The sequence below is a fragment of the Stylophora pistillata genome, chromosome 12 (assembly GCF_964205215.1).
Source record: "Stylophora pistillata chromosome 12, jaStyPist1.2, whole genome shotgun sequence".
NCBI lineage: Eukaryota > Metazoa > Cnidaria > Anthozoa > Scleractinia > Pocilloporidae > Stylophora > Stylophora pistillata.
Window position 1 is genome coordinate 10957501 of NC_142530.1, and position 22818 is coordinate 10980318.

General features: G+C 39.7%; 3 protein-coding genes across 4 annotated transcripts in view; 1 reads left to right on the forward strand and 2 right to left on the reverse strand.

Moving 5' to 3' along the window:
* LOC111331060 (solute carrier family 23 member 2) overlaps window positions 1-2872 on the forward strand; it is an 8449-nt gene extending 5577 nt beyond the window's left edge. Inside the window, exons 7-12 of the mRNA XM_088741037.1 lie at window positions 126-150; window positions 424-544; window positions 982-1138; window positions 1483-1736; window positions 1827-2106; window positions 2216-2872. Coding sequence (XP_088597163.1) covers window positions 126-150; window positions 424-544; window positions 982-1138; window positions 1483-1736; window positions 1827-2106; window positions 2216-2529 — 1151 coding nt within the window. The 3' untranslated portion in view covers window positions 2530-2872. The remainder of the gene's footprint in view (window positions 1-125; window positions 151-423; window positions 545-981; window positions 1139-1482; window positions 1737-1826; window positions 2107-2215) is intronic.
* Window positions 2873-3243: 371 nt separating this feature from the next.
* LOC111331059 (polypeptide N-acetylgalactosaminyltransferase 1) lies at window positions 3244-10178 on the reverse strand. The gene is made up of 8 exons (XM_022936089.2): window positions 8984-10178; window positions 7740-7909; window positions 6948-7320; window positions 6361-6478; window positions 5607-5927; window positions 5083-5181; window positions 4557-4685; window positions 3244-4148 (listed from the first exon to the last, which is right to left on the reverse strand). Exons 1-8 carry the CDS (start codon window positions 9673-9675, stop codon window positions 4026-4028), a joined length of 2025 nt encoding a protein of 674 aa, XP_022791824.2. The 5' UTR covers window positions 9676-10178; the 3' UTR covers window positions 3244-4025.
* A 3068-nt stretch (window positions 10179-13246) lies between these two features.
* Window positions 13247-20370, reverse strand: LOC111331095 (polypeptide N-acetylgalactosaminyltransferase 1). Of its 2 annotated transcripts, none has more exons than XM_022936129.2 (8): window positions 19682-20370; window positions 17891-18057; window positions 17101-17476; window positions 16161-16278; window positions 15095-15427; window positions 14653-14751; window positions 14364-14486; window positions 13247-13893 (listed from the first exon to the last, which is right to left on the reverse strand). In XM_022936129.2, exons 1-8 carry the CDS (start codon window positions 20200-20202, stop codon window positions 13756-13758), a joined length of 1875 nt encoding a protein of 624 aa, XP_022791864.1. In that variant the 5' UTR covers window positions 20203-20370; the 3' UTR covers window positions 13247-13755. The 2 variants fall into 2 exon arrangements, with proteins under 2 accessions (XP_022791864.1, XP_022791865.2); XM_022936130.2 differs by lacking the exon at window positions 19682-20370 and adding an exon at window positions 18651-19188.
* Window positions 20371-22818: the final 2448 nt, after the last annotated feature.

A 22818-nucleotide genomic window follows, 5' to 3' on the forward strand; every position in this document is an offset into this window, starting at 1 on the left:
ATCGAGTAAGGAGAATACTATGGACGAAAAGTCGACTAAGAAGTATTGACTCCTGCCTCAGCGTGTAGAGCTTCAACTATCCGTCCGAACTTAACTGTACTAACTAAAGTTTGTTATTATTGCAGGTATCCATTGGGGTATATCTATTATGTAAGTGCAAAGTTTGAGATGAATAGCAAAATAATCATTACGATTTTAATCTGTTCTTCACAATAGCTCCAAGCCTTCAATGCACATTATTACATTCATCTCAATTTTTTTTATTTCTTTACTCTATATATAGTTATATCTTTATATTTTTCAACTACATTGTTCTTTATCCTAAAACCTAAACCATCAGGTTAGTAATCATCAATTTTAGATAAGTATCACTTGCCCTTTGTTTATCATTTTATTTATCTTTTATCGATTGATTGATTTTAGGACCATTGTGCTTATCACAGTATTCTCACAGTACTTAAAGAATGTCAAGATACCTTTTCCTGGTTATTCAAGGGCAAATGGGATGTACAAGGCCAGATTTGCGTTATTCAGAATGTTTCCGGTCAGTTGCAGCATTGTTGATTTGTTTGAGTGGATTATAGTTTTTATATCTGTCGTGTGCTTGTTGCCATTTAATGGCGATCGAGATCCGAGAAAGCCCCACCTTATTAAAGTAAGTATGATATTGTGAGGATCAGACAGATTGCACCACAAAATCATAACATGTACGTAAGGAAGAACACGGTCCCGAACTCAGCAGATGAACGACGACAAGGCTTTCAACGTTAAATGAGTCGTTATGAAATACAATTCTTAGCTTGATTCAAACTTTAAGTATTTCACTGTCCTTCAACAATCTGAGGTTAGGCTACTGATTTTTTTTTTTAACTCAGCAGGCATTTCTTTCTATATGTATAAGAAATTGTACCCAGCGCTTACTTGATTATTCAGCAAGAGTAATCGATTTTAATGATAATTTTTTGTGTGTTTTTATATTAGATCCTGCTGGGAATCATCTTATCCTGGATAATTTGTGCCATTGTCACTGCTACTGGTGGATTTACTGACGACCAGAACAATCCACAGTATCAGGCCAGAACAGACGCCAGAATATTTGTGTTGAAAGAGGCAGAGTGGTTTAGATTTCCATATCCTGGTAAGAATATTAAAGATCGGTATTATGACGCGCGGCACTGAACATCACACCACAGAGCGTGCATATAAAGTAAACTTCTTTATTCTGACTCCAGTAAGTTATGATGTCGCACAGAATTGTTTATATGACTCCGCTCGTAGACCCTTATCTCAAACTGCCCTTACGCTGTCTCACAAGTAATGTTTTGGTGAATTTCTGGTAGTCTCTCTTTGGAAAGCGAAAAAGAAAACGAAAGCCCAAAGTCCTTAGTTCTGTACATTACTGCGACTATCTTCCTTCAATTAAAATCCTTAGTTCGCATTTCAAAGTTATAATTTGCACATGTTTCAACCTCTCAACCCAAGGTCAGTGGGGTACACCCACTTTAAGTGCTGCTGGTGTGTTTGGAATGCTAGCCGGAGTACTGGCCTCCATGATAGAGTCCATTGGCGACTATTACGCTTGTGCAAGATTATCAGGGGCTCCACCTCCGCCAAAACACGCTATAAACAGAGGTATTGGAATGGAAGGAATAGGCTGCCTTCTTGCTGGGGCCTGGGGCAGCGGAAATGGAACCACCTCTTACAGTGAGAACATAGGAGCGATTGGTATCACGAAGGTATTCCTTAGGTGTCATGTGTTTCATCATTCACCTTGTGTTACAAGGTTGCCTCGTATAGCTTAACATGTCAACGTTGTTCTTTTTCAGGTTGGCAGCCGTCGTGTTGTACAGTACGGAGCAATAATAATGATCCTACTTGGGATACTCGGCAAGTTTGGTGCCTTGTTCACCACTATTCCAAACCCCATAGTGGGTGGAGTATTTATGGTCATGTTTGGAATGATAACAGCAGTCGGTATTTCCAATCTTCAGTTCGTGGACATGAATTCTTCCAGAAACCTCTTTATCCTTGGTTTTTCACTGGTGTTCGGAATGGCGCTTCCCTATTGGTTGTCTCGAGAAGAGAACAGGAACGCAATACAAACAGGTTTGCTCTAATTTCAAGCATTTAAATAGACAGACGTTACCAGTTTGTCCTGTTTGAGTAAGCGATTTTAAAACTCCACTTATCAAATCGTATTTATATTATTTCCTAGGTGAACCTGAGCTTGACCAAATCATTACTGTGTTGCTACGAACCAACATGCTGGTCGGTGGAATTACAGGTCTTTTACTTGACAACACAATTCCAGGATCACGTGAGGAACGAGGCATGCTGCAATGGAACAATGAGACGGGACAAACTGGTGACGGTGAAAATCATGTTTATGATCTCCCATTTGGTTTGAAAAAGTTGAGTTTTTACAAGTGCGCTAAATACGTTCCATTTCTGCCCTATTATAAAAGCGACGCACCATCCGTAGAATTAAAAGAAGTATCAAAAAAGCCTGTTCATCTCTCAGCAGTTTAGTGCGACAGTTTCATTTGTTGAGCAGGATTCATTTTTTAATAAGCTTGTATTACCATGACTGGAAGAACTCATTTACTAAAAATGGGTCAAACCTCTGTTATTAGCCATCAACTATTAAGTGCACACTTGCTTTTGTTCAAGTTTTCTGCCAGTTTATTTTGTAAACTTTCAAAATCGCTCTTATGTAGCGGCAGCCGATCAGACGCGCTTGAACCATCACGGCGTAGAAATGCTGTATTTCGAGACATAGACAATGATAGTTTCTGTGTGTTCGAGGCTCTCTTACCTTAGTGAGTTCATAGCATGATAGAGAAAAGCAAAATAAATCAATTACATAACGAAATCTCGTGTTCTACTTGGCTTGTCCAGAGTTCTAGGGGAAGAAGGCAACTTGACCACACATTTTAGAGAACATGAGAGAAACCAGAACCGGAAAGATTAGGGAACATGAACACCTCCACAAAAGTATCCCCCCCCCGCCCCACACACACACACACACACACACACATACACACACACACACACACACACACTCACACACTCCCTCTGAATCATATTCCTCACGAAAACTTAAAATCTCTCTTGAAATAGGCCGGTTTATCTTCAAAATAAAGTTCTCGCCTAAATAGTCAGTTCACCCTCCAACAATTTGTTCCGTCTGCTCTCCACGCAGGCAAAAGGTTATCTTTCAAACGAAGGTAATAAAGACTCAGCTAACTGCTTCACTATCTTTATTGTTTTTAAAGGAAAAATTTCTCGGAAAAGCTGTATGCTCCGTGACATTTAGTAAACTCAGAAAGATGAAAATCAGTTTCTATTGTTTAAGGCAAAACTGAGTGAGTGTGTCATGATGTCGTAAGAAAGAGATCGGGGACTAGATCTGAAACCTGTCGTCACACGTAGAATGTTGAACTCTTTTAGAGTTTCGTTTCTCACGACAGCTATTTAGTCAGGAAACAAATTCATTTCTTTATTAGGGACTGGACAGACCTCAGCCATGTAATGTGAGAAATAAGGGTACATATAAATGTTGTGCCGCGTAATACTGTAAACACAAATGGTGGAACAGAGAACTAACTCTGAAGCGTAAATTAAAGTGCTAGATCGGCAGAACAACGGTAGATCTAATCCGGAGGCCTAATCCGAAGTTCTTAAATCGGCAGAGCAACGGTAGATCTAATCCGGAGGTCGTGGGTTCGATTCCCACCGAGGTCATAAGAATTTTTTCTTTGCCTAGTGCTGTTCCCTGATACCCTTTACTAGGTCTAACACCCAGTGGGTTTTTCATGGGGTTTCACTTAGCACTTTAATGTGAGAAATATACTGGCTAACGTCAATTACAAACGAAACGGTAATTCAGAAGGCTATGGAGGAGAGTATAGTTAAAGCCTTTTTCTGTAATATAAATAAACCTGCCCATAAGGGCAGCAAAAAACACTAAATCTTTTATATAAATTTCTCATGAAGAGCAATATTTCAATTTGTTTAAAACAGAGCTAGGAGGTCTTGGAAAATTCCCATTTCTGATTGGCTAACATGTTACAGTTCTTCATCGCCACTGTATTTCCATTTCCTTGAAGTTCTAAACATCTTTCTTGTTGTGTGTTACGAAGAGCGCCCTGAAACAATATCAAAAAAAATTCAAGCAGGTTCATGTTTATTCGCGTTTGAGGACAATTCGGGCTTGATATTATTAAAGCCATCTTCATTCTTGCAGATTTAGTTTTCACATTGTTGAGGAGACGCCTAGGGAGGGGGGGGGGAGGGTACTCGATAACGTTTCAATCGGGGATTTTTCTCACCAAGATCCAAACCAGTCCTATGATATACTCGATACATGATATTACACTGGTGAACAAATAGGTACATTCACCGAAGCAAAATAAATGCTGTGAAGACTAGAAAATAGAGGAGCAACTATAATTTAACCGCCACTCCCTTTAGATTCCTGCATAGCATTGAACGAAACCCATTAGCTGGCGATACAGGATAAAAGCATATGACTCTGGGAAGAACATAATATTTACCTTTGATAGTTCCCATTGTTGGCTGTTTTCTTCACAGGAAACAAGAAAGACACTTTCAGACTCTCCTCCGACACAAAATGAATCTTTCAATCCAGCTCTCAACTCCCCATCGTCCGTTAAGACAAAATGCTGTAAAGAATATGATGACAAGTCTAAACGATATAAACTTGTTTCCCGCAAATTAGTGCGCTTGAATAGATTTTGTTGTTGCTCCATCCCAGGCTAAATAAGGGTTATAACAAAATATTGTGCACAAATCAGCTGTGTGTTTTATGCGTGGCTCACTGTTCTGACAGTGCTGTCACGTGCGAATTGCACTTCAAAATCCTCCTTAAGTCTTATCCTTAATTCTGTCGCAGAATTTTCCCCTGATTACATTGTTATCATCCGAACACTACTAGGGCAATTTCGATTATCAATATGACGATAAGATCCGATCATTTGCTTGAGGAGAAACAAAATATTCGTGGTGAAATTCTTATGTTGTCAGAAGGACAGCTAGAGTCCTTTCGTGTACAATACAAACCTGATTTCCTCCCATCCCATGGCAATGAGACACACCGAGTTCAGAGCCAATAGACCTGGCCATTGTATCGAGGCACATTCCAGTCTGAGGATTGCGAACCTTCAAAAAAAATCCATAACTTACGTAAAAAAGGATTACTAAATCTTATCCAGTGCAGTATGACATACCATGGATAGAGGAAGTTTGACCCTCTTTGTCGACGATCAAAACATATTAAAATATGTTCATATAACCGAGCCTAATAAATTGTATAAGCAATCACCGTGCACCTTAGGAGCCTCTGGAAATTATCTCAATTCCTGAAAAATGATGCCGTCGTGAGTACGGTGAATTTTCTTAAATACGAGACTACCACGACACGGGTTTCAATGAGTCCTTCTAAGGCTCGAGTTTAAATTGTCTGATCCAAGTTAGACTACTTGTGGTGATCAATTGTTCCTATGAGGACTTAAGCAGAACCCTCCCCCCTCCCCCCTCCCCCCTCCCCCCTCCCCCCTCCTCCACTCTCTTTCTCCCCCTCTTACCTCACCATATGCGTGACTTTCCTCACTCGGAGTAGTTTGTTCAGGATAGACATTCTCCAAGTACCATTTGAAGCTTTTACACTTAAGCCGCTTACGGAGTTCCAAGCGCTTTGTTAAGTCTCCATGATCGACTCCTTCTAAGTCCGGTCTCTTCATAAACACAAACTTTTTGTATTCATCCATCCACACGTGAACAACACGTGCAAGATTTACTGTGACTTCATGATAGCCACCCGGAAAATTGTATGGAAAACGAGAGCGGAACACGTGACCAACACGAGAACATGGGATGATCTCAATTTTTCCTCCACATTGCCAAATCTAGATCAAAAAATTAAAAATTTAAAATAGAACAACAAAACTGATAAAGAAAAGACTAACGTCTACGAGTAAATGTGTAAATACTTTCATTGGAGTTAGTTTGAAGTTTTAATCAACGATGGTGGAGATTGCGATTGTATCACCGAATGTTTTCTTAAGTCTATCACTTAGTCCTTTTTTTCCTTTCTGTGTTCGCTGTTGTAACTTTCAAAAAAGTTTAGCTGATGTGCAGTATTACTTTAGCTGGATATCAAGGCCTTTTAATTTTTAGTTCTATTTAATCCTCTTCTCAGCATTTATTTTGTGAGAAAGCGCGGCCTTCATTGCCGCTAGAACCGAACTTAGAAGAAGCCTGTATGTGAAGTGGAGTTTTTTTGCTTATAATAAGACTAAACCACAAGGGGGCCATGACTTCTAATCATTAACAACTCACTCGAAAGGACATCTCCAGATTTTCTCCTCCCCAAACTTCCATCCCTTCGTCGTAAGAGCCAGATTCGAAGAAGTACTTGCGATCAATGGAAAACAACCCGCCTGCCATTGTAGGAGTCCTTCGATAAACGAAAAACATACTCAAGTGAAAACACTCAACTTGAAACAAGTGATTCGCTTTCGGCGATAAATGCTCATTTTTAGCGGGAAAGAACTGGTTAGAAAAGTGAGTCAGGTTTGTAAAGAGCCACTCATTCCAAGTATTGGGAACTTGAATGAAAACCGGGGCCTTTCACTGTTAAAAAAATTATTCGAGTTACTTTTAAAAGGACAGATCACTGTGAACAAATTAAAAGATTTTAAAAAACTGTTCGTCTGAACCTGATTTATTTTTTCGAACAAGCATTCTAAACATAATTATTTGAACGGTTGCTCTTTGTTGGTGTTTTCCCCCGATTCTTTCGGAAGGATAAGAGACCTTCTGAAACAGCCACTGCACAAAGTGACTGCAAAGTGGTTTTTGCTACAACCCCTTTGAGCCCTTTTTACATGTGACAAGACAATACTTAGGCTCAGGGGCATACTTACCTGATCGGCTCGCTGGAGTCCTTGCGTTTGTCTCGAGCACTCAAAGGTAATGAATGCCAGTTGAACTGCATGTCCCAGCTGAAACCGCCAATAACTTCGGGTGGTGTTCCTGAGTATAAGAAGTCTGTGGAGCTTATGATATCAATCACTGGCACAGGAACAATAGTACGGTCTTGTCGGATCCTATCTAGTAAGGGTTCTAACCAGTTCACGTTTGCTTCACAATGAGCATCAAGAAATGTTAATACTTGGCCTTTAGCTGCGTTGGCTCCAAGCAAACGAGCTCGTATAAGCCCCTCTCTCTTTTGTGTCCTAACGATATGGACCTTAGTGAGCCTTGACACGTAATCCTCAAGCGGCTTTTTCAAATGATCTGGAAGAAAAAGGGACAATATGCAAAAATATGACTTGTTATTTCTAGCAGAAAGTGAGTGTTGCGCAGCAGCAGGGCCGGCAAATATCAAGTTCAGATGAGAGAAGGGAAAAGTAAATCAAGAGATGGGCATGATTAGAAAGTTCAGTTTGTGATGAGAGAACAATATTATGTGTTGTAGCTACAGGAAAGTCTAAAAGTATATTGGAAGTCTGGGAGCTCAGGGTGAGAAACATATCTAAAATTATGTTGACTAAAATGATGACTAAAATGATAATTATGTTGGGTAGAATGTGAAACAAAATCAAAGTACGTCGCGATGCACTCGTTGATGATAATGCTCGAAAGCTGAGTCCAGAGTTCAGAATCATGTTCATGGCCGGGCTGGGCGAACTGAACGCAAAATCAGCTCCACTTACCAAAGGTGCTGAAATCATCGACAAGTATAATCTCGTGCAGGAGGTCTGAGGGCGAGCGGTTTAACACACTGTGAACAGTTCGTAACAGGGTGGACCACGCCTCGTTATGGAAACAAATCACCACACTTGTAGTAGGTAGGTCCGACACAGGGTACGATTTACCGTCACATCTGAGTTCCAATAGGGGAAAATATATCTCAGTTAGGCTTAAACTTTTCCTTAAGAACTTCTCCCTCCAGACAATCAAGTTATTAATGAATTGTTTTGGAGTCCATTATTAGTATACTATATTGAGTTGGAAAGTGCGCGGGCGTACTTAGAAAAAAGGGCAGGTCAGACAAAGCTGGTTTTTCCCAACCCCTTTGGGCCCCAAACCGCCGAAGCTTTAGATTTTAGTCTTTCCCAGGCGCACAAATAAACGCGACTTGCTACACAGCGAGCGTGAAAGTAGAGACACGAGATCGAGGAGGTTCCATCCAACTTACGTGACTCCTTGTGCTAGTCCATAGACCAAAGGAATGACCCTAATACTTCCTCTTTCCCTCCCTCCCCTCCCCACTACTTTTTTACTAAAATAAATTCAGGGACTGAAGGCCTGTACAGTTTGTTTCCTACGAACACTTCAGAAGGACTTGAATTCAGACACTTTTTTTTCTGCCGGGAAATATCCAGATATCCTGAACGGAAAGGCCAAAAAAAAAAAGAAAAAAAAACGATTAAGACAAAATTACATGACTGTTTCGAACACGAGAATATTGAATCAAAATTCATATCGCTATCTATGAGTTGAGGACTGAAAGTGTTAAAATTTATGTGACCACTACATCTTGAAATAAAGTAACGCGCGGAACGAAGAACGAATGAAACATTGAAGCTGTGAATCATGATGAAGCCAATAGAGAATTTGTAACACCCAATGAGATTCCATAAGCTTCTGTCAGCGCACGAAGAAGTTTAAGTACTCGTCAATTCATTTTCCTAAAGAAAATCATTGAGGAAGCTAGTTGCTATGGTGTTGGAATGCAATTTCACGATTTTGACCTATAAGATAAAAAAAAAATCGGTCGACTTTTAGACCGAACTAATGGCCCGGCTGTTCGAGAGAGCTGAAATTACACACCTTGATTGTGTGAACAAGTGTTGCAATATTATCTAAAATTTCCTTTTGCGTGCATCAGAAGACAGCACTGATATTTGAATGATATTAACCTGGTCATATTATTTGAATAAAGTCCACTGCTCACCCTGGACTCCTCGTGTCCTGAAGAGATCGGTCAAGGGAAATTTTCGAACTGGCATATTCGTTAAAAGCATACTTATCATAACCAGCCTTCTCATTGTCTTTTTCTTTGTCTGGTATCCTCACAGCTTTCCCGTTTTCCCCCGGACCATTCGGGTCATGTGTCGGAAATCTTGCGACGCCAATATTCGTGTCGGCGGAATCTTTCCTTGAGTTGTCTTCGGCAATGGATCTCACTGACGAAATTAGTCTTTGCTTTAAAAGTTTTGGTTTTTTCCTACTGTTTTCGTTTAAAGCATCCCCTCTGAATCGTAGTTTTCCCACTGATTCCTTTTTACCATTTCTAATTAGTCCATTTTGAATCAATTGCGTGTCGTGATCTGACTTGTCTTTCATTATCTGTGATATCTCGTTGTTTATAGTGTCGAGTTTCTCTCCTCCGTGGAGCTCAATCTCAGAAATTCCACGTGGCAATAATTTCCCTGAGCGAGCTAATTCCTTTGAATTTTGCTCAAATTCTAACCAATCACCTTTATTTCCCTGATCAGAGATAAGGTAACTTTTGAGATATGGTGAAGAAATATTTAGCTGATATGAAACAAGTAATACGGTATTGAGCGCAAACCAAAACATGGACGTCAACAGAGCAACAACGATGACCTGCCGCGGCTTGTGAACTGAGCATCTCCACGCCATAACAAAACAAAAAAAACTTAATTACAGCAATAACTGTATCCTCTCTTTGTATCTCTGCTAGTCTGGGACGATTTCCTGCGTGATTTTCACTGTTATTTGTAACAATTTCCAAAATCAAACACAACTTGACTGGCCATCGATTGAGGTAATAAATTACCTTCTGCTATTTGCCATTTGTAGCAGATTACTTCTGATTGCTCCTGACAGTATCTCCCCATTCCACTCACAAGGTTCAAGAAGTGTGAACAGAAATAGCTGTAACAACGAACAACATCCCATCACAACCAGCATTATTGCAGTTTTGTCAGTGGCTTCTAATGTGTTGACTTAGCCCTGTGTTGAGTTTCCCCGAGCACGCGTATAGGATGACACGTATTGTATTAAAGAGCCATTAACAAGCTTTTCATAGTTCATCCCGTCTCAGATTTAGTCAGCTGGGTACGGGGCTTTTGTTCCGCTGTCTGCATCACCCGACAGAGGTAAATAATTCGTTGCGAACAATTTCAATCCTAATTTGCATACGGGCAACATCACTGATGCAAATAATTTCAACAATCACTACTTTTGGTTAAAATCTCAACCATTAACTATCAATTTCTGTTCAAAATGAAATATACCGTCGGTAAATTAAGACTCATATCAACTCAATCTCGGGGAATCATCTCTATCTATTCAGCGCACAAATTAAAATTGTTGATCATTTTTTTGGGAATAAAATATCGGAACAGATTTCTTCAGTTTCCATCACTACTTTCTTGATAAACGTGGGGAATTCGTCACTAAAGTAAGGAGTTTGACTCGTATGGTTGTCAAGTAACTGGTCAGTCTGGCGAATAGTCTGTTCCTTGATGTTGCGTTCGTTACCTTTCTAAGCGCGTTGAAATTAAATTAAAGAAGAAAGAAAAATACAGCAACACCTGATGGCAAGCTGGGCATGTTTTATACGTGAACAACGTGTAAAGGTTGGTCAAGCAACGTTTGCTGCGGTTGGACAAGTCCGAAGTGAGAATGGTGACAAGAAAATGGATTCATAAGATTGATTGAGGAAACACATCCATCAGACTAGGATCGAAACGTGACAGTGATCGTTCACAAAAGTACTAGGATTTAAAGGGATATCATTATTTATCAGATACAATGAATATATGAGGTTCATATATTTTGAACTGCGGTATTAGATACGTATGATGCACGATCCTCGCAGTAGAGAGCGCTATTTATGCAATAGCGAAAATCAGACCTGAAAAAAATCAGGCCTGTACGGGATTCGAACCACTGACCTCTGCGATACTAGTGCAGCGCTCTACCAATTGAGCTAACAAGCCAACTGGGAGCAGGCCGTTAAGTTGATTCGTAATAAACCCGTGATGATAAATCAAACACAATGAATATATGAAGTTCATATATTTTGAACTGCGGTATTAGATACGTATGATGCACGATCCTCGCAGTAGAGAGCGCTATTTATGCAATAGCTCCCAGTTGGCTTGTTAGCTCAATTGGTAGAGCGCTGCACTAGTATCGCAGAGGTCAGTGGTTCGAATCCCGTACAGGCCTGATTTTTTTCAGGTCTGATTTTCGCTATTGCATAAATAGCGCTCTCTACTGCGAGGATCGTGCATCATACGTATCTACAACCGCAGTTCAAAATATATGAACTTCATATATTCATTGTGTTTGATTTATCATCACGGGTTTATTACGAATCAACTTAACGGCCTGCTCCCAGTTGGCTTGTTAGCTCAATTGGTAGAGCGCTGCACTAGTATCGCAGAGGTCAGTGGTTCGAATCCCGTACAGGCCTGATTTTTTTCAGGTCTGATTTTCGCTATTATTATTATTAGCTCAATTGGTAGAGCGCTGTACTAGTATGGCAGAGGTCAGTGGTTCGAATCCCGTACAAGCCTAATTTTTTTCAGGTCTGATTTTCGCTATTGCATCAATAGCGCTCTCTAATGCGAGGATCGTGCATCATACGTATCATTATTTATACTAAATCAATGTTTGTTTTCCCTCAGAAAATTGGAGACAGATTTGCGAAGTTGAGAGGAAGTTTCCGTTTAAGGCTTCTGTACCTAGGTCTCTCTATTTTGTATAATGATGTCAAATAAATCATTTTCTACCTTGGGAGGATAACAAATAAAGTTTATTCCTTTTAAGTAGTTTTGTTTTCGTAATAACTAATCACAAACGATTTCTTGTTTGAGACACAATTTTACATATTTGGGAAATCTCGAGTATGGGTTTTGGTCGAGGGTAAAATGTCGAGGGTCGAGGGTAAAACGTCGAGGGTCCGAGAAAATTGTCGAGGGTCCATAAAAAACTAAAAATTGTAAATTTTAAAAAATTAAATGTCGTGAAATGTCAGAGGAAACTCAGAAATTACATATGGATATGTTGTGACTTATTGTTTTTGTATACTTTCACGCTTCATTTACACAGCTTCCACAAATGCACCCGCAACCGCAAATAAATAGATGCCGGCTGATCGAGGTCAAGGTTAACTTTGTGGAAAGCGTGACTAAGCATGGTTTTCTCTTAAGCGCCTAAATCTCGCAGTTTCTGGGTTTCCATCCACTGTGAAGTCATAAGCAAAAGAACTCGAACTGAGGAACAGCAAATAAAAAATTATTTCGCAACCAGAGATACCCCTAATAGAGGGGCTTTTAGCATCGTCTGACAAAAGATTGACAAGAAAACGTACAAATTTTTGTTTGAGTACACTTTTTTGTCATTTTTATCGATGGTGTGTTTTAACATTTGTTCCCTCTGATCCTGCAAAACGTTTTGCACATAACCGAAACTGAAGTTTTTACTGCTGCTGTTACTGTAGTTTTAGTCAAATTTGTCATGATTTCACTTCATACTCGGAGTGTTAAGAATCTTCTTTCTCCTGACATCATAATGAACTCGGGGATTTCAATCTGATATAAAACTCTCAGAACCTTCCACGAAATGAATGCTAGTGAGTAAGGATATTTAGCATATTGACCTTGGAACTCCGTAGCTTCTTGTTCTTGCACCACTTAGATTGACAAGAGCTTGTTTTCCTTAAGTCTTCACACGCCTTGTCAAGGATATTTCCGTTTACAGAGTGTCTTCCTCCATCTATTTATATGCAGGCGCGAGGAGACGACCGCAGTGAAGACTGATTTTTTATTTGCTGTTCCTCAGTTCGAGTTTTTTTGCTTATGACTTCACGGCGGATGGAAACCCAGAAACTGCGAGATTTAGGCGCTTAAGAGAAAACCATATTTCGATCGACAAATTGCTTAGTCGCGCTTTCTACAACGTTAACCTTGACCTCGATCAGCCGGCATCTATTTATTTGCGGTTGCGGGTGCATTTGTGGAAGCTGTGTAAATGAAGCGTGAAAGTATACAAAAACAATAAGTCACAACATATCCATATGTAATTTCTGAGTTTCCTCTGACATTTCACATTTAATTTTTTTTAAATTTAAAATTTTTAGTTTTTTATGGACCCTCGACATTTTCTCGGACCCTCGACATTTTACCCTCGACACTCGACATTTTACCCTCGACCCTCGACCAAAACCCAAACTCGGAAATCTCTGACGATATCTTTAATTGTGTATCACCTAATTTCGAAACAATAAATTAGAAAATCCTATAATTTCAGTTTCGTAAAATGTGCAAGTTCACTGATTACAGACAGCTGGACAGCGATGACACTTTGACAGTGTGACGGGCAGACGAAGGGAGAAACATTGCAGTTACGAACAAAATTGCGTTATTTACTGAATGGAGCAAACTTGCTCTAAGGGGAGTTCGTTCAACTTTAGCCAAACAAAGCGAGTGTCTGTGAGTCCTGATGGATAGTCCTATGGTGATAGTGCTCCACTGAAGTGATCCAGGAACTACTCGCTTCTTATGGGAGGAAGATATTTCTTATCTCCCTCCTACGGAGATGATTCCCGGCGGTACGGCTTCAGCCAAAATCCATCCGCTGAAAGTGGAAGATCGCCAAGCAACCTCATCCCTACCAGAGTATAATTCCATACCGGACTACTTTCTTGTCTCGTCACAGTGCTGGGAATCTGCACAGACCGGCTGAGCATCAGTCCATGTCTTCTGTCCTCGAGAATTCCCATACTTGGGCCAGTCTCCCGTCACACGCGCGAACTTTGGCATACTCCGCATTCGAGGAACCTCGGTCAATACATACATCATGGCGTGGTTGGTAGAGCGCTGTTTTCTATGAACGCACAAAAAAAGCAACAGGGATAAGGAAAAATGATCAAATCTAGCATTTGACAATACTAACTGGTCAGCGGGGAGTCGGACAGCATAGTGCTCAGAGGGTTTCAATGAGGTTAACCGTTAGCCGTAAAACGGTAAAAGCAATTAGCTGTTAGGTGTAAAAAAAAAATGGACAAATTGAAACCGTTATTCGTAAAAGAATGGTAATCGGTTACATTTTTTTTTTTTTGCAACAGAAAGACATTAACTGTTTGCCGCACAGTAACCAACATTTTAACTTAGGGCAATCTAGCAAATTGTTCTGTTGTGATTCTTCAAATAACCGGAGAACGCATCAATTTCGAAAAATAGTAAAAAAAAAAAAAAAAAAAATAGGGTTACGGAAAAAATGGACCTAAATGCTGCCAACACAGGCATGATGCACACAATGTCCTATTAGCTGACTCAGGGTATACGCACTCGTACCTTATATTCCCACTTCTGGTTCTGCTGCAGTCCGTCACATTCCCTCAAGTACAGATCATATCCATTGTAGTCCAAACAATTATCTTCTGATTTTAGCTCTCCCTTGCTTGTTAACACAAAGTACTGGAAACAAAAAAGAAAGGAAATGTCATAGTTAGCCCTGAACATTCCCCTGATAAATAATATTTGACACCTCAATGGAAACAGTCCGTCATACTGAATGCCTAGTGTTGGAGGAATAGGGACAAATTATCCACAGAATCTGTTAAGATTTATTGTGCATTCTCACTTGGTTTCCACCCTGACCATGACACTCATAGAGCCCCAGAGGTGCATCGTCTTTCTTCCCCAACGTGTCTAGACACTTGTCACTCGAAGGATTCCGAACCTGCAAACAGATAACGACTTTACATAAAACAGTCCCGGATAAAGTATCCATGACAACCACCTGCACCTGCTCGGAGTCGATTCTATTATCATTTTGACATTCCGTACTATTTCACAACGAATGCTTCAAAGAACCAAGTTCATGTGCCCATGTAAGATTACTTGCTTTCATCAGTCATACCAAATATGAGATCGGAATGGTTGGAGGATTAGTGAAATAATACGTGAATAAGATACACTGACAGAAGAATCTGAAGAAGAGAACTCTATTTCAAATTGCGCTCTTGTTTGTGTTTCACAACTTTCACAGATACATTGACACAGTTATAGTCTTTTCAACCAACCTGTCCAGCTGCCACGAAGTTTGTATCTGGCACCTCTAACTCAGGAATAATATTCTCCAAATACCACTTAAAACTTTTGCACTGTAACTTCTTTCTCAGAGCAAGTCTTTCACTGACATCATCATGCTTTTTCCTCTTTAAATCAAACCGAATGTTGTAGAAATGTTTGCTGTATTCATCCATCCACACATCTGCCACTCTCATAAGATTACGACTTACAACATCGAGGTCACCACCTGGACGGGCAGGAAATGAATATGGAAAACGTGGTCTGAACACGTGACCAACACGTGAACAGGGGAGCATTTCAATGGCACCTCCACACATCCACACCTGCATCAAATGAGACACGGGAAATTTTGGTTAGAAAGAGCAGCACAGGAATTCATCTGATTGAAAATGTGAATGGTCATTTGATTATCTGAATCTGAAGTGAACCTTAACTAACATATTTTCACAAACTGTCTACATAAACAATAGCCTTCATTTGGCACAAAAATATGCACCAATATTTGTCCACAGACGTTGTCTATTCCAAGAAGCGGAATAGACAATGTCCATTGAGAACAGTTTTCCGTGAGCTTCACTCTTGCAAAAATAATCGCATAGAGGAACAGATAAGGTCCAAAGACCAAATGTTTGAGCATATTTGCCAATATTCTGCTTATATTTCTCAGATTCAGCTGTGGCAAATTTGATCATGAGATGCATTTAGACCAACTGTGCATGAGGTGGGATAATTGTTTTAGTATATGCCACACAGATACTCAAAAATTAGTTAATATACAGAAAAGTGGTCAGCAGTTAAACTCTTTGATGCACAATTTTGTTTCATTGGCTGCTCCAGAGGTGAATAGTACTTGCTATTTACCTTTCAACTGCCTGATCAGCACATGCAAAAAGCACTGTTCCCCTGTGTGGTATATACTAATAAATATAATTTGCTGGGGAAACAGTGAAAAGCTCTGTGAAGCTAATGTAAGAAGCTAGCATATGTTAAAAACAGGTTGACAGTACAAAATCTCCTTTTTGTGTACATAAACAGAACTTATAAAAACAGACTTACCCTAAATGAAATTTCCAGGTTTTCTCCACCCCAAATGTCCATTCCTGTGTCATAAGTTCCTATCTCATTAAAATAACTTTTGTCAATGGAGAACAAGCCTCCTGCCATCACTGGGGTCCTGAAAAAAAAGGTGAGTGTTTATTGTTTCATTATCATATTGGCACAATTGAATTTCATTTTCACTAGTATGTTTAAAGTGTTACAATAATATTATCCACACAACATTTTAGTTCATGCAAATAGTGCCGTCCTATACCTTGGTTAACAGGTAATGATCTACACAATGACCAAGCTGCTAACAGTTTGACCCAGATTAATATTGAATAATTTACTTTGCCCCGACATAGGATGCCTCCAATCGAATCCCAGCTGTCTTTAACTCATTATACACAGTGACTGAGATTGACACAGGAATAGTGTACAAGTGTGACCAAAATTGCCAACAGCCTCTTCCAGATCACCTGCCCACCAAGACTACCCACAGGATTGCATACAGCTTAGTTCACACTGCCTACAACTGTGCAAGAAATCCCTTCAACATGATAAACTTGCCACCAATCCAATACAAATTGTCTTTTGTCTTGTCATGATACCCACAATCCAATGAGGATTGCCTGAGTTTAATAAAGATTACCCACAGCATGATACAGATTACCTACAACTCAATCAGATTGTCTATATCGCTTGACATAGATGAGATTGCCTAAAGCCTCATAATAATTGCCTGGAATGCAATTAAGGTTGCTCATGGCTTGATTTAGATTGCCACAAACTGGATAAAGATCACAAACAGCCCAGGAAAAGTGCTTACTATATAAAACGAATTGCCTGTGGGCCTGAATCAGATTACTTACAATAATCAAAATGCCAGTCTTAAACACCGATGAAGAGATCACTATACATCAACTAAGTATTTATTTAAATATGTTGAAGTGCCTACCTTATACCCTCAGTTTCATCTTTACGTCTTTCCATCTCATACTGAGGAACAGGCTTCCAGCCAAACTCTAATCGCCAACGAAAAATTCCCCTATGAAATGGCTCTGGCACAGCATGGTAATAAAAGTTCTGGTCACTTATTTCATCTATAACTGGCATTACTACATTTGAACGATTTTCAGCAATTTTTGCAAGAAGAGGCACCAGCCAACCCTTAGAACATTCACAATGGGCATCCAAAAATGTCAGAACTTGTCCCTTGGCATGTTCTGCTCCAGTAAGCCTTGCGCGAATTAAACCCTCTCTTTTGGAAAGACGGATAATTCTAACAACTTTTAACTTGGTAACATAGTCTTCAAGCTTTGTCCTTAGCTCATCTGTGGAAAAAAATCATGGAAAAAAAGATACTTTAATGCAAATAAAATGAATAAAACATTGGTCAGTAAACATCTATAATAACTCGATCTCAACCTCTCATAGAATTTTATTTAATCATAATCATTAACAATCCTAATAAAACTATGACAAACCCATCTGAAAATACAAAACTCAATGAAGGCAGTAATACAATTTGCCATAAAAATAAGTGTCATGGTCAGACACCCTTTCTAGAAATGCTAAACAAGTCATGATTTAAGAGTCAAGTGAAGAGTTGTTGTCAGTCAAATGTATTATTGCTGAAATGTCCATCACTACTACCAATAACAGCCCTTTTCAGGACTAACTTCACCCCAATGATCAGATTACAAGATAAAAAAACTATTTACTGTTTCACCAATCACTACATGTACCTCTGTCACTGGCATCATCTACAAGAATGATTTCCTTTAGTAGCTGAGGAGGAGTCCTATTGATGACACTGTGTACTGTCCTTAGAAGAGTGGACCAAGCTTCATTGTGAAAGCATATAATTACAGAGCTTGTGGGCAGATCCTGAGGATATTTCTTTATTTTACACCTGAAATAAAGTCATGATTAAAATTAACAAATAACAGATCTTTGTCTCTCCTTCATTTCTGCCCTCCCATGATAGAAACCCATCAAAATGCTCTGTACCAAAAAATGCTACACTGTCTTTGGGGAGGGGATGTACAGTATGGAAATTTTTTTGCTGCAGAGAGGAGGGTATCCCAGTTCTAGAAGTAGCTCTACTTCATCAAAAAACCTTTACCTTCTATTTGCTGCATGGGTCAAATCTTGTCTCTGTAATTTTAGGCATATTAGAGCTAGATGGCTCTAATTTTCTAAATTTCCCGAATCAATTGATGTCAATAACCAGATTTATATGGTAAGCAAAATACTCCTTTTAGTGTTGCCGATTATAACGAAAATCGATAGACTCGCATACATTTGTGAGTGCGCTAAGTTTTCTCTGACGCAACAACGTAATCTGAAGTTTACAATGCAGTTAACACTTATCACCAACGAAAAAACATATGTAGGAAACATGACACTTTCCAATATTCTCAACATTGTACGTGTTAATTAGAACTGAGTATCAGCGTTTATAATCTCCATCAGAGTTTCTGACATGAAGCACAGATCGCTTACTTTGAATTTCGTACGTCTAGAAGATTTCTTTCCAGGGAAATTTTGTCGCTTACAACTCGGTTAAATGCATGGTCATGAAAGCCTTGGTCTTCTCTTTTCTTTTCCAAAAAATTAAGCGAGACTCCTGCACCCCATTCTCCAGGCTTGTTTGGATTTCTATCTGGAGTTTTATCGTACATAAGAAGATTATAATTGGCTTCATCTGCAACCCTGTTTTCCTCTGGCTCGAATTTGTTTGTGAGGATAAAGTATGTAGCCAAATAAATCCATACAGAGGATGATATAACCACGAAGTAAAACACAATGCGTCTCCTAGGAATGATCATTCCTCAAACATATTTTGCTCAGTTTCCACGTGATCAATGAAAGCATTCAACTTTTATCAGATCTCGAACATATGTTGCACAAATTATTCATGGTCTTCCCTCATTAAATAAGTGTAGCCCTTAAAGGAAAGATCACGGTGATTTTGAAACATCCTTACAATACCGGTGTTTAAGTCTTACTTCTCTTCTTGATTCGAAAACGTTTGGTGATATGATGCTGAGCCTTCGTTCCATTCGACCAGTGGAAAGCAAATCAGGAACTGGAACGACTTTTCCGAAGGACTCTCTGGAGTCTTAACGAAAAGTGGTCACTAATGAAGAGAGCTTGCAAGAAACATAAGCTATGCTTCGAACAAGAGTTGTGATAAAAAAGAAAACGAGTGCAAATCAGGAAAAATCAACGCAGTCATGTCTTGTCTGAATGGACTAAGAGGTAGTAAGCCGTAGAAACTCGGCAAACGATCTATAAATGCAGGTGAAAAAATGTGTTATATCTCTGAAACTTAGTGTCGACCGATAACGCCATTACTGTGATACTATGAAATAAAATCAATCTATAACACAGTCCATTGGGAAAAATTGATTTCTCATCTTCCAAAAGCAATTCAATTAAAAACTATGATAATTGATGAAATGCGAGCGCTTTAATCAACCTGTTCTAAATGGCGACCCTCTTATGGTGTAGTGGTCAATCATTTGACTTACCTGCTATTTCTGTGGTCCTGAAGTGTTCGATGCACAGAAATCATATCACTGGCCACACGGTTAAATGAATGTTGTTCAAATCCTTCCTCTTCGTCGTCCTTGCGGGACTCCGGTACGGAAACCCCCTCTCCCCTAGCGCCCGGTCCTTTTAGTCTAACCCCCGACGGATACCTCTCGTAATTGGCCGTCATTTGTTCAAGTTTCTTTTGCGATCTTTTTGAAGCACTAATACCTTTGTTGGAGATTTTTTGATACGTAAGGTTAATGCGGGCTTTCTTTTTCTCGTTCGGAATGTACTGTTTACCCTCTCTCTGGTCTGCTTCCTTGACAAGTTGGTCATGTTGAACATTCCATTTCGGCCTTTGCGAGGAAGGGTGACTATCGGACATACGTCTCTTCATGTCGATGTTAACTTCCAACGACTGAAAGAGAAAAAATGACACAGTTCCAAGGACCCAGCAGAAGGAAGTCACCACAATGGTGTAGTAAACCAGTTTTCTCCTTGAAATCAACCGGGCCATGATCGGTCACCATTCACCAGTTTAATGACACACATCTCTACCATGCCAGAACTGGTTCATCGCCGGATCATGTCATTTAAACAGGTTCATGCATAGACCTAGATTTCCGGAGAGTTAGAATTGACGAATATCGACGAACTATAAAGTACTTGAAACAAACAATGCTAGTTCTTTGACTAGGTCACGTGAACCGACAGGTTCTAGTTGATCCACCTGTGAGTATTCGCGCAATACCTGTTACACCACATGTTAACAGCATTCAAATGATTTTACTTTAAATGGTGCATTGATTCGGTTTCCCAAACTGCCTCTTTTAAGTGAGGTGCGATATTATCAAAGTTTAGAGAAAATAATGCATGACTTGAAGGAGTGCTTCTCTTCTCTCCTGTTACAAGGTTTACAGACTGCAAGGGTCAAAGTTATCAGTCAGAGGGGTGAATATAGTTGTTAGGTGCTAAGTGGCTCGCTCTCATTATGAAGAGCATTGTTGAATCTCTTGTTTATTGAAGCAGAACACTTGAAACGTATGTACATTAACCGTTAACGCTCTTTCTGCGATTTTCTTTACCTGCTATGAATCTAGCAGCCTTGAAATGGCAAACCGACGCAGTTGGTGTTAACGACCTGCGCGCCCCAAATTATTAGCAACTATTTTTTGAACAAAGACGTTTTGCAAGTAAGCTGGCTACAAAGCAGACGAATACTCCTTTTGCTTAGTATTTTGTATTGAAGAGAGATCTCGCTTTCAAACCGGCTGGTAACCGAGAAGTTACAGTCGAGGCTTCTACAGAACAAAATAGTTTGTGCATACTGTGAGAGAAGATCGTTCTCTACTAGCAGTGTGTTTGCGAGAAGAGTCCCAGAGCTTTTTATCAAGCTTTCATGACAGTATTTCTAAGAAAAGCCTTTGGTTCGCAAGAAACGGGATCAAGCCCCCGGCTTTCAGAACAAGGAAATGATCAGACAAGTCATGTTGTCAGTCTTATTTCAGAGGTATTCCCTTTCCAGTTCTCCTGACTTGAGCAGGAGGAAGGAGTTACACAGTCAGAAAAGATCAACGCTCACGTAGCGAGTTCTTGTTCCTGCGATAAGGGAGCTTTTAGAACCAGCGGGTGCAAGATTGCTATTGAGAGCATGCGATATATTTCATTTTCGATACTTCTTTGGATGGGGCAGGTGACCTTGAATGCGAGGCACGCTAGGTTTACTAGCGAGCCTAACAGCCGAAAAATTATGTTATCGAGGAAATTTGAATCGTAACCATATGCTGGTTAAATTAGACCTACGTGGATTAGTTTTTTTTTTTTTTTTTTTTTTCTTTTTTCAGTTTACACGTTTGGACTTCACTTGCACAGCGGACACTGTACTTCTATGTCAACTTAAAGTGGTGGAGTGCCGAGTTTCCTGCCGGTCGGCACCACGAAGTGCCAGCCAAGCAGGCAGTCGTCATGCTTGAAAGAAAAATAACCAACATCAATAGATTTGAGCGTTGTTAATCAAGAAGGCTGGACTTTGCGACGTTGTTTATCGTAGAATCCGCGACTCCTTGCCTCACATGGTCACCGAAACGACACGTGAATGAGTTTGTACAAGGGAACAATAAGCTAATACGTAAAATCAACACGAACTACAGCTTCGATTTAAGTTTCACGGTTTTTAAAGTATCAATAAGTCTACTAATTAGCAAACTGTTATTGTTCAGTTGTTTCACGACACCACATAAATTTAGGTCCGCTTGAAATTTGCCTCAATATTTGCACAATTGAGTTCGTAAGACTTTCTGGCTTTGGCTGGAAAAGATTTTTAATCTGGCAATGTTTCAAAGAAATAATTTGGATATATCAACAAAGCTGAAATGGTAAATTGGCCACCGTAACGATTACAAAAGCTGACGTTTCGAGCATTAGCCCTTCGTCGGAGCGAATAGAGGAGTTGTGGGTTGTGTATGCTTTTAAAGGCAGAAAATGGAGCTACGTTATTGGTGGGAACATGGCAACGAGAAAAACAAGAATGAATTAGTGGAATGAAAAGCGTTCGTTGATCCTTGTGGGATTTAGACTGCCGGTTTGAAAGATGAGCTTTTGTTCAAGATTTTTACGGCTTTCCGTGTTACCTCAGTGTAAGGAAAGACCGCAGATTGTTTCAAAGACTTGAACATCGTCAGATTGTTTCAAAGACTTGAACATCGTCGAAATAACATATTTTAAATGAAAACGAAAAAACTAAAAAAAAAAAATAACAAAGAAAACCTCAATATCACACCGAGAGATCCATAAAATCACATGGTACTCCCCGAATGGTAGGGATAGAAATCAAATTGACCATCTGCTGATCAATGGAAAATGGCGGAGATCTCTTCGGGATGTCAAGGTGAGGAGAGGAGCTGACATTGGAAGTGACCATCATCTTGTAAGAGCCTACCTTAAACTGAAATTAAAGAGTGCAGGGCGTCTAATCAAGGGGCGCAGCCGTTTCGATGTGAGCCAACTGAAACACCCAAATATGCGAAAATCTTTTATCCTGGAGGTGCGCAACAGATTCGAGGTTCTTGTGGAACTAACGATGAAAGGGTGAATAAGAACTGGGAGAAAATTGTTGCTGCTTACAATGATAGCA

Coding starts and splice junctions, on each gene's coding strand:
- LOC111331059 (XM_022936089.2), bottom strand. CDS start 9,675: ATGGCGTGGAGATGCTCAGTTCACAAGCCGCGGCAGGTCATCGTTGTT. Junction 6,479..6,947: donor GACTCCAGCGAGCCGATCAG/GTAAGTATGCCC, acceptor CGTTTATCGAAG/GACTCCTACAATGGCAGGCG. Junction 4,149..4,556: donor AACAATGGGAACTATCAAAG/GTAAATATTATG, acceptor ATATTGTTTCAG/GGCGCTCTTCGTAACACACA.
- LOC111331095 (XM_022936129.2), bottom strand. CDS start 20,202: ATGGCCCGGTTGATTTCAAGGAGAAAACTGGTTTACTACACCATTGTG. Junction 15,428..16,160: donor ACCTGGAAATTTCATTTAGG/GTAAGTCTGTTT, acceptor CATTTGATGCAG/GTGTGGATGTGTGGAGGTGC. Junction 14,752..15,094: donor ACTTCGTGGCAGCTGGACAG/GTTGGTTGAAAA, acceptor ATCTGTTTGCAG/GTTCGGAATCCTTCGAGTGA.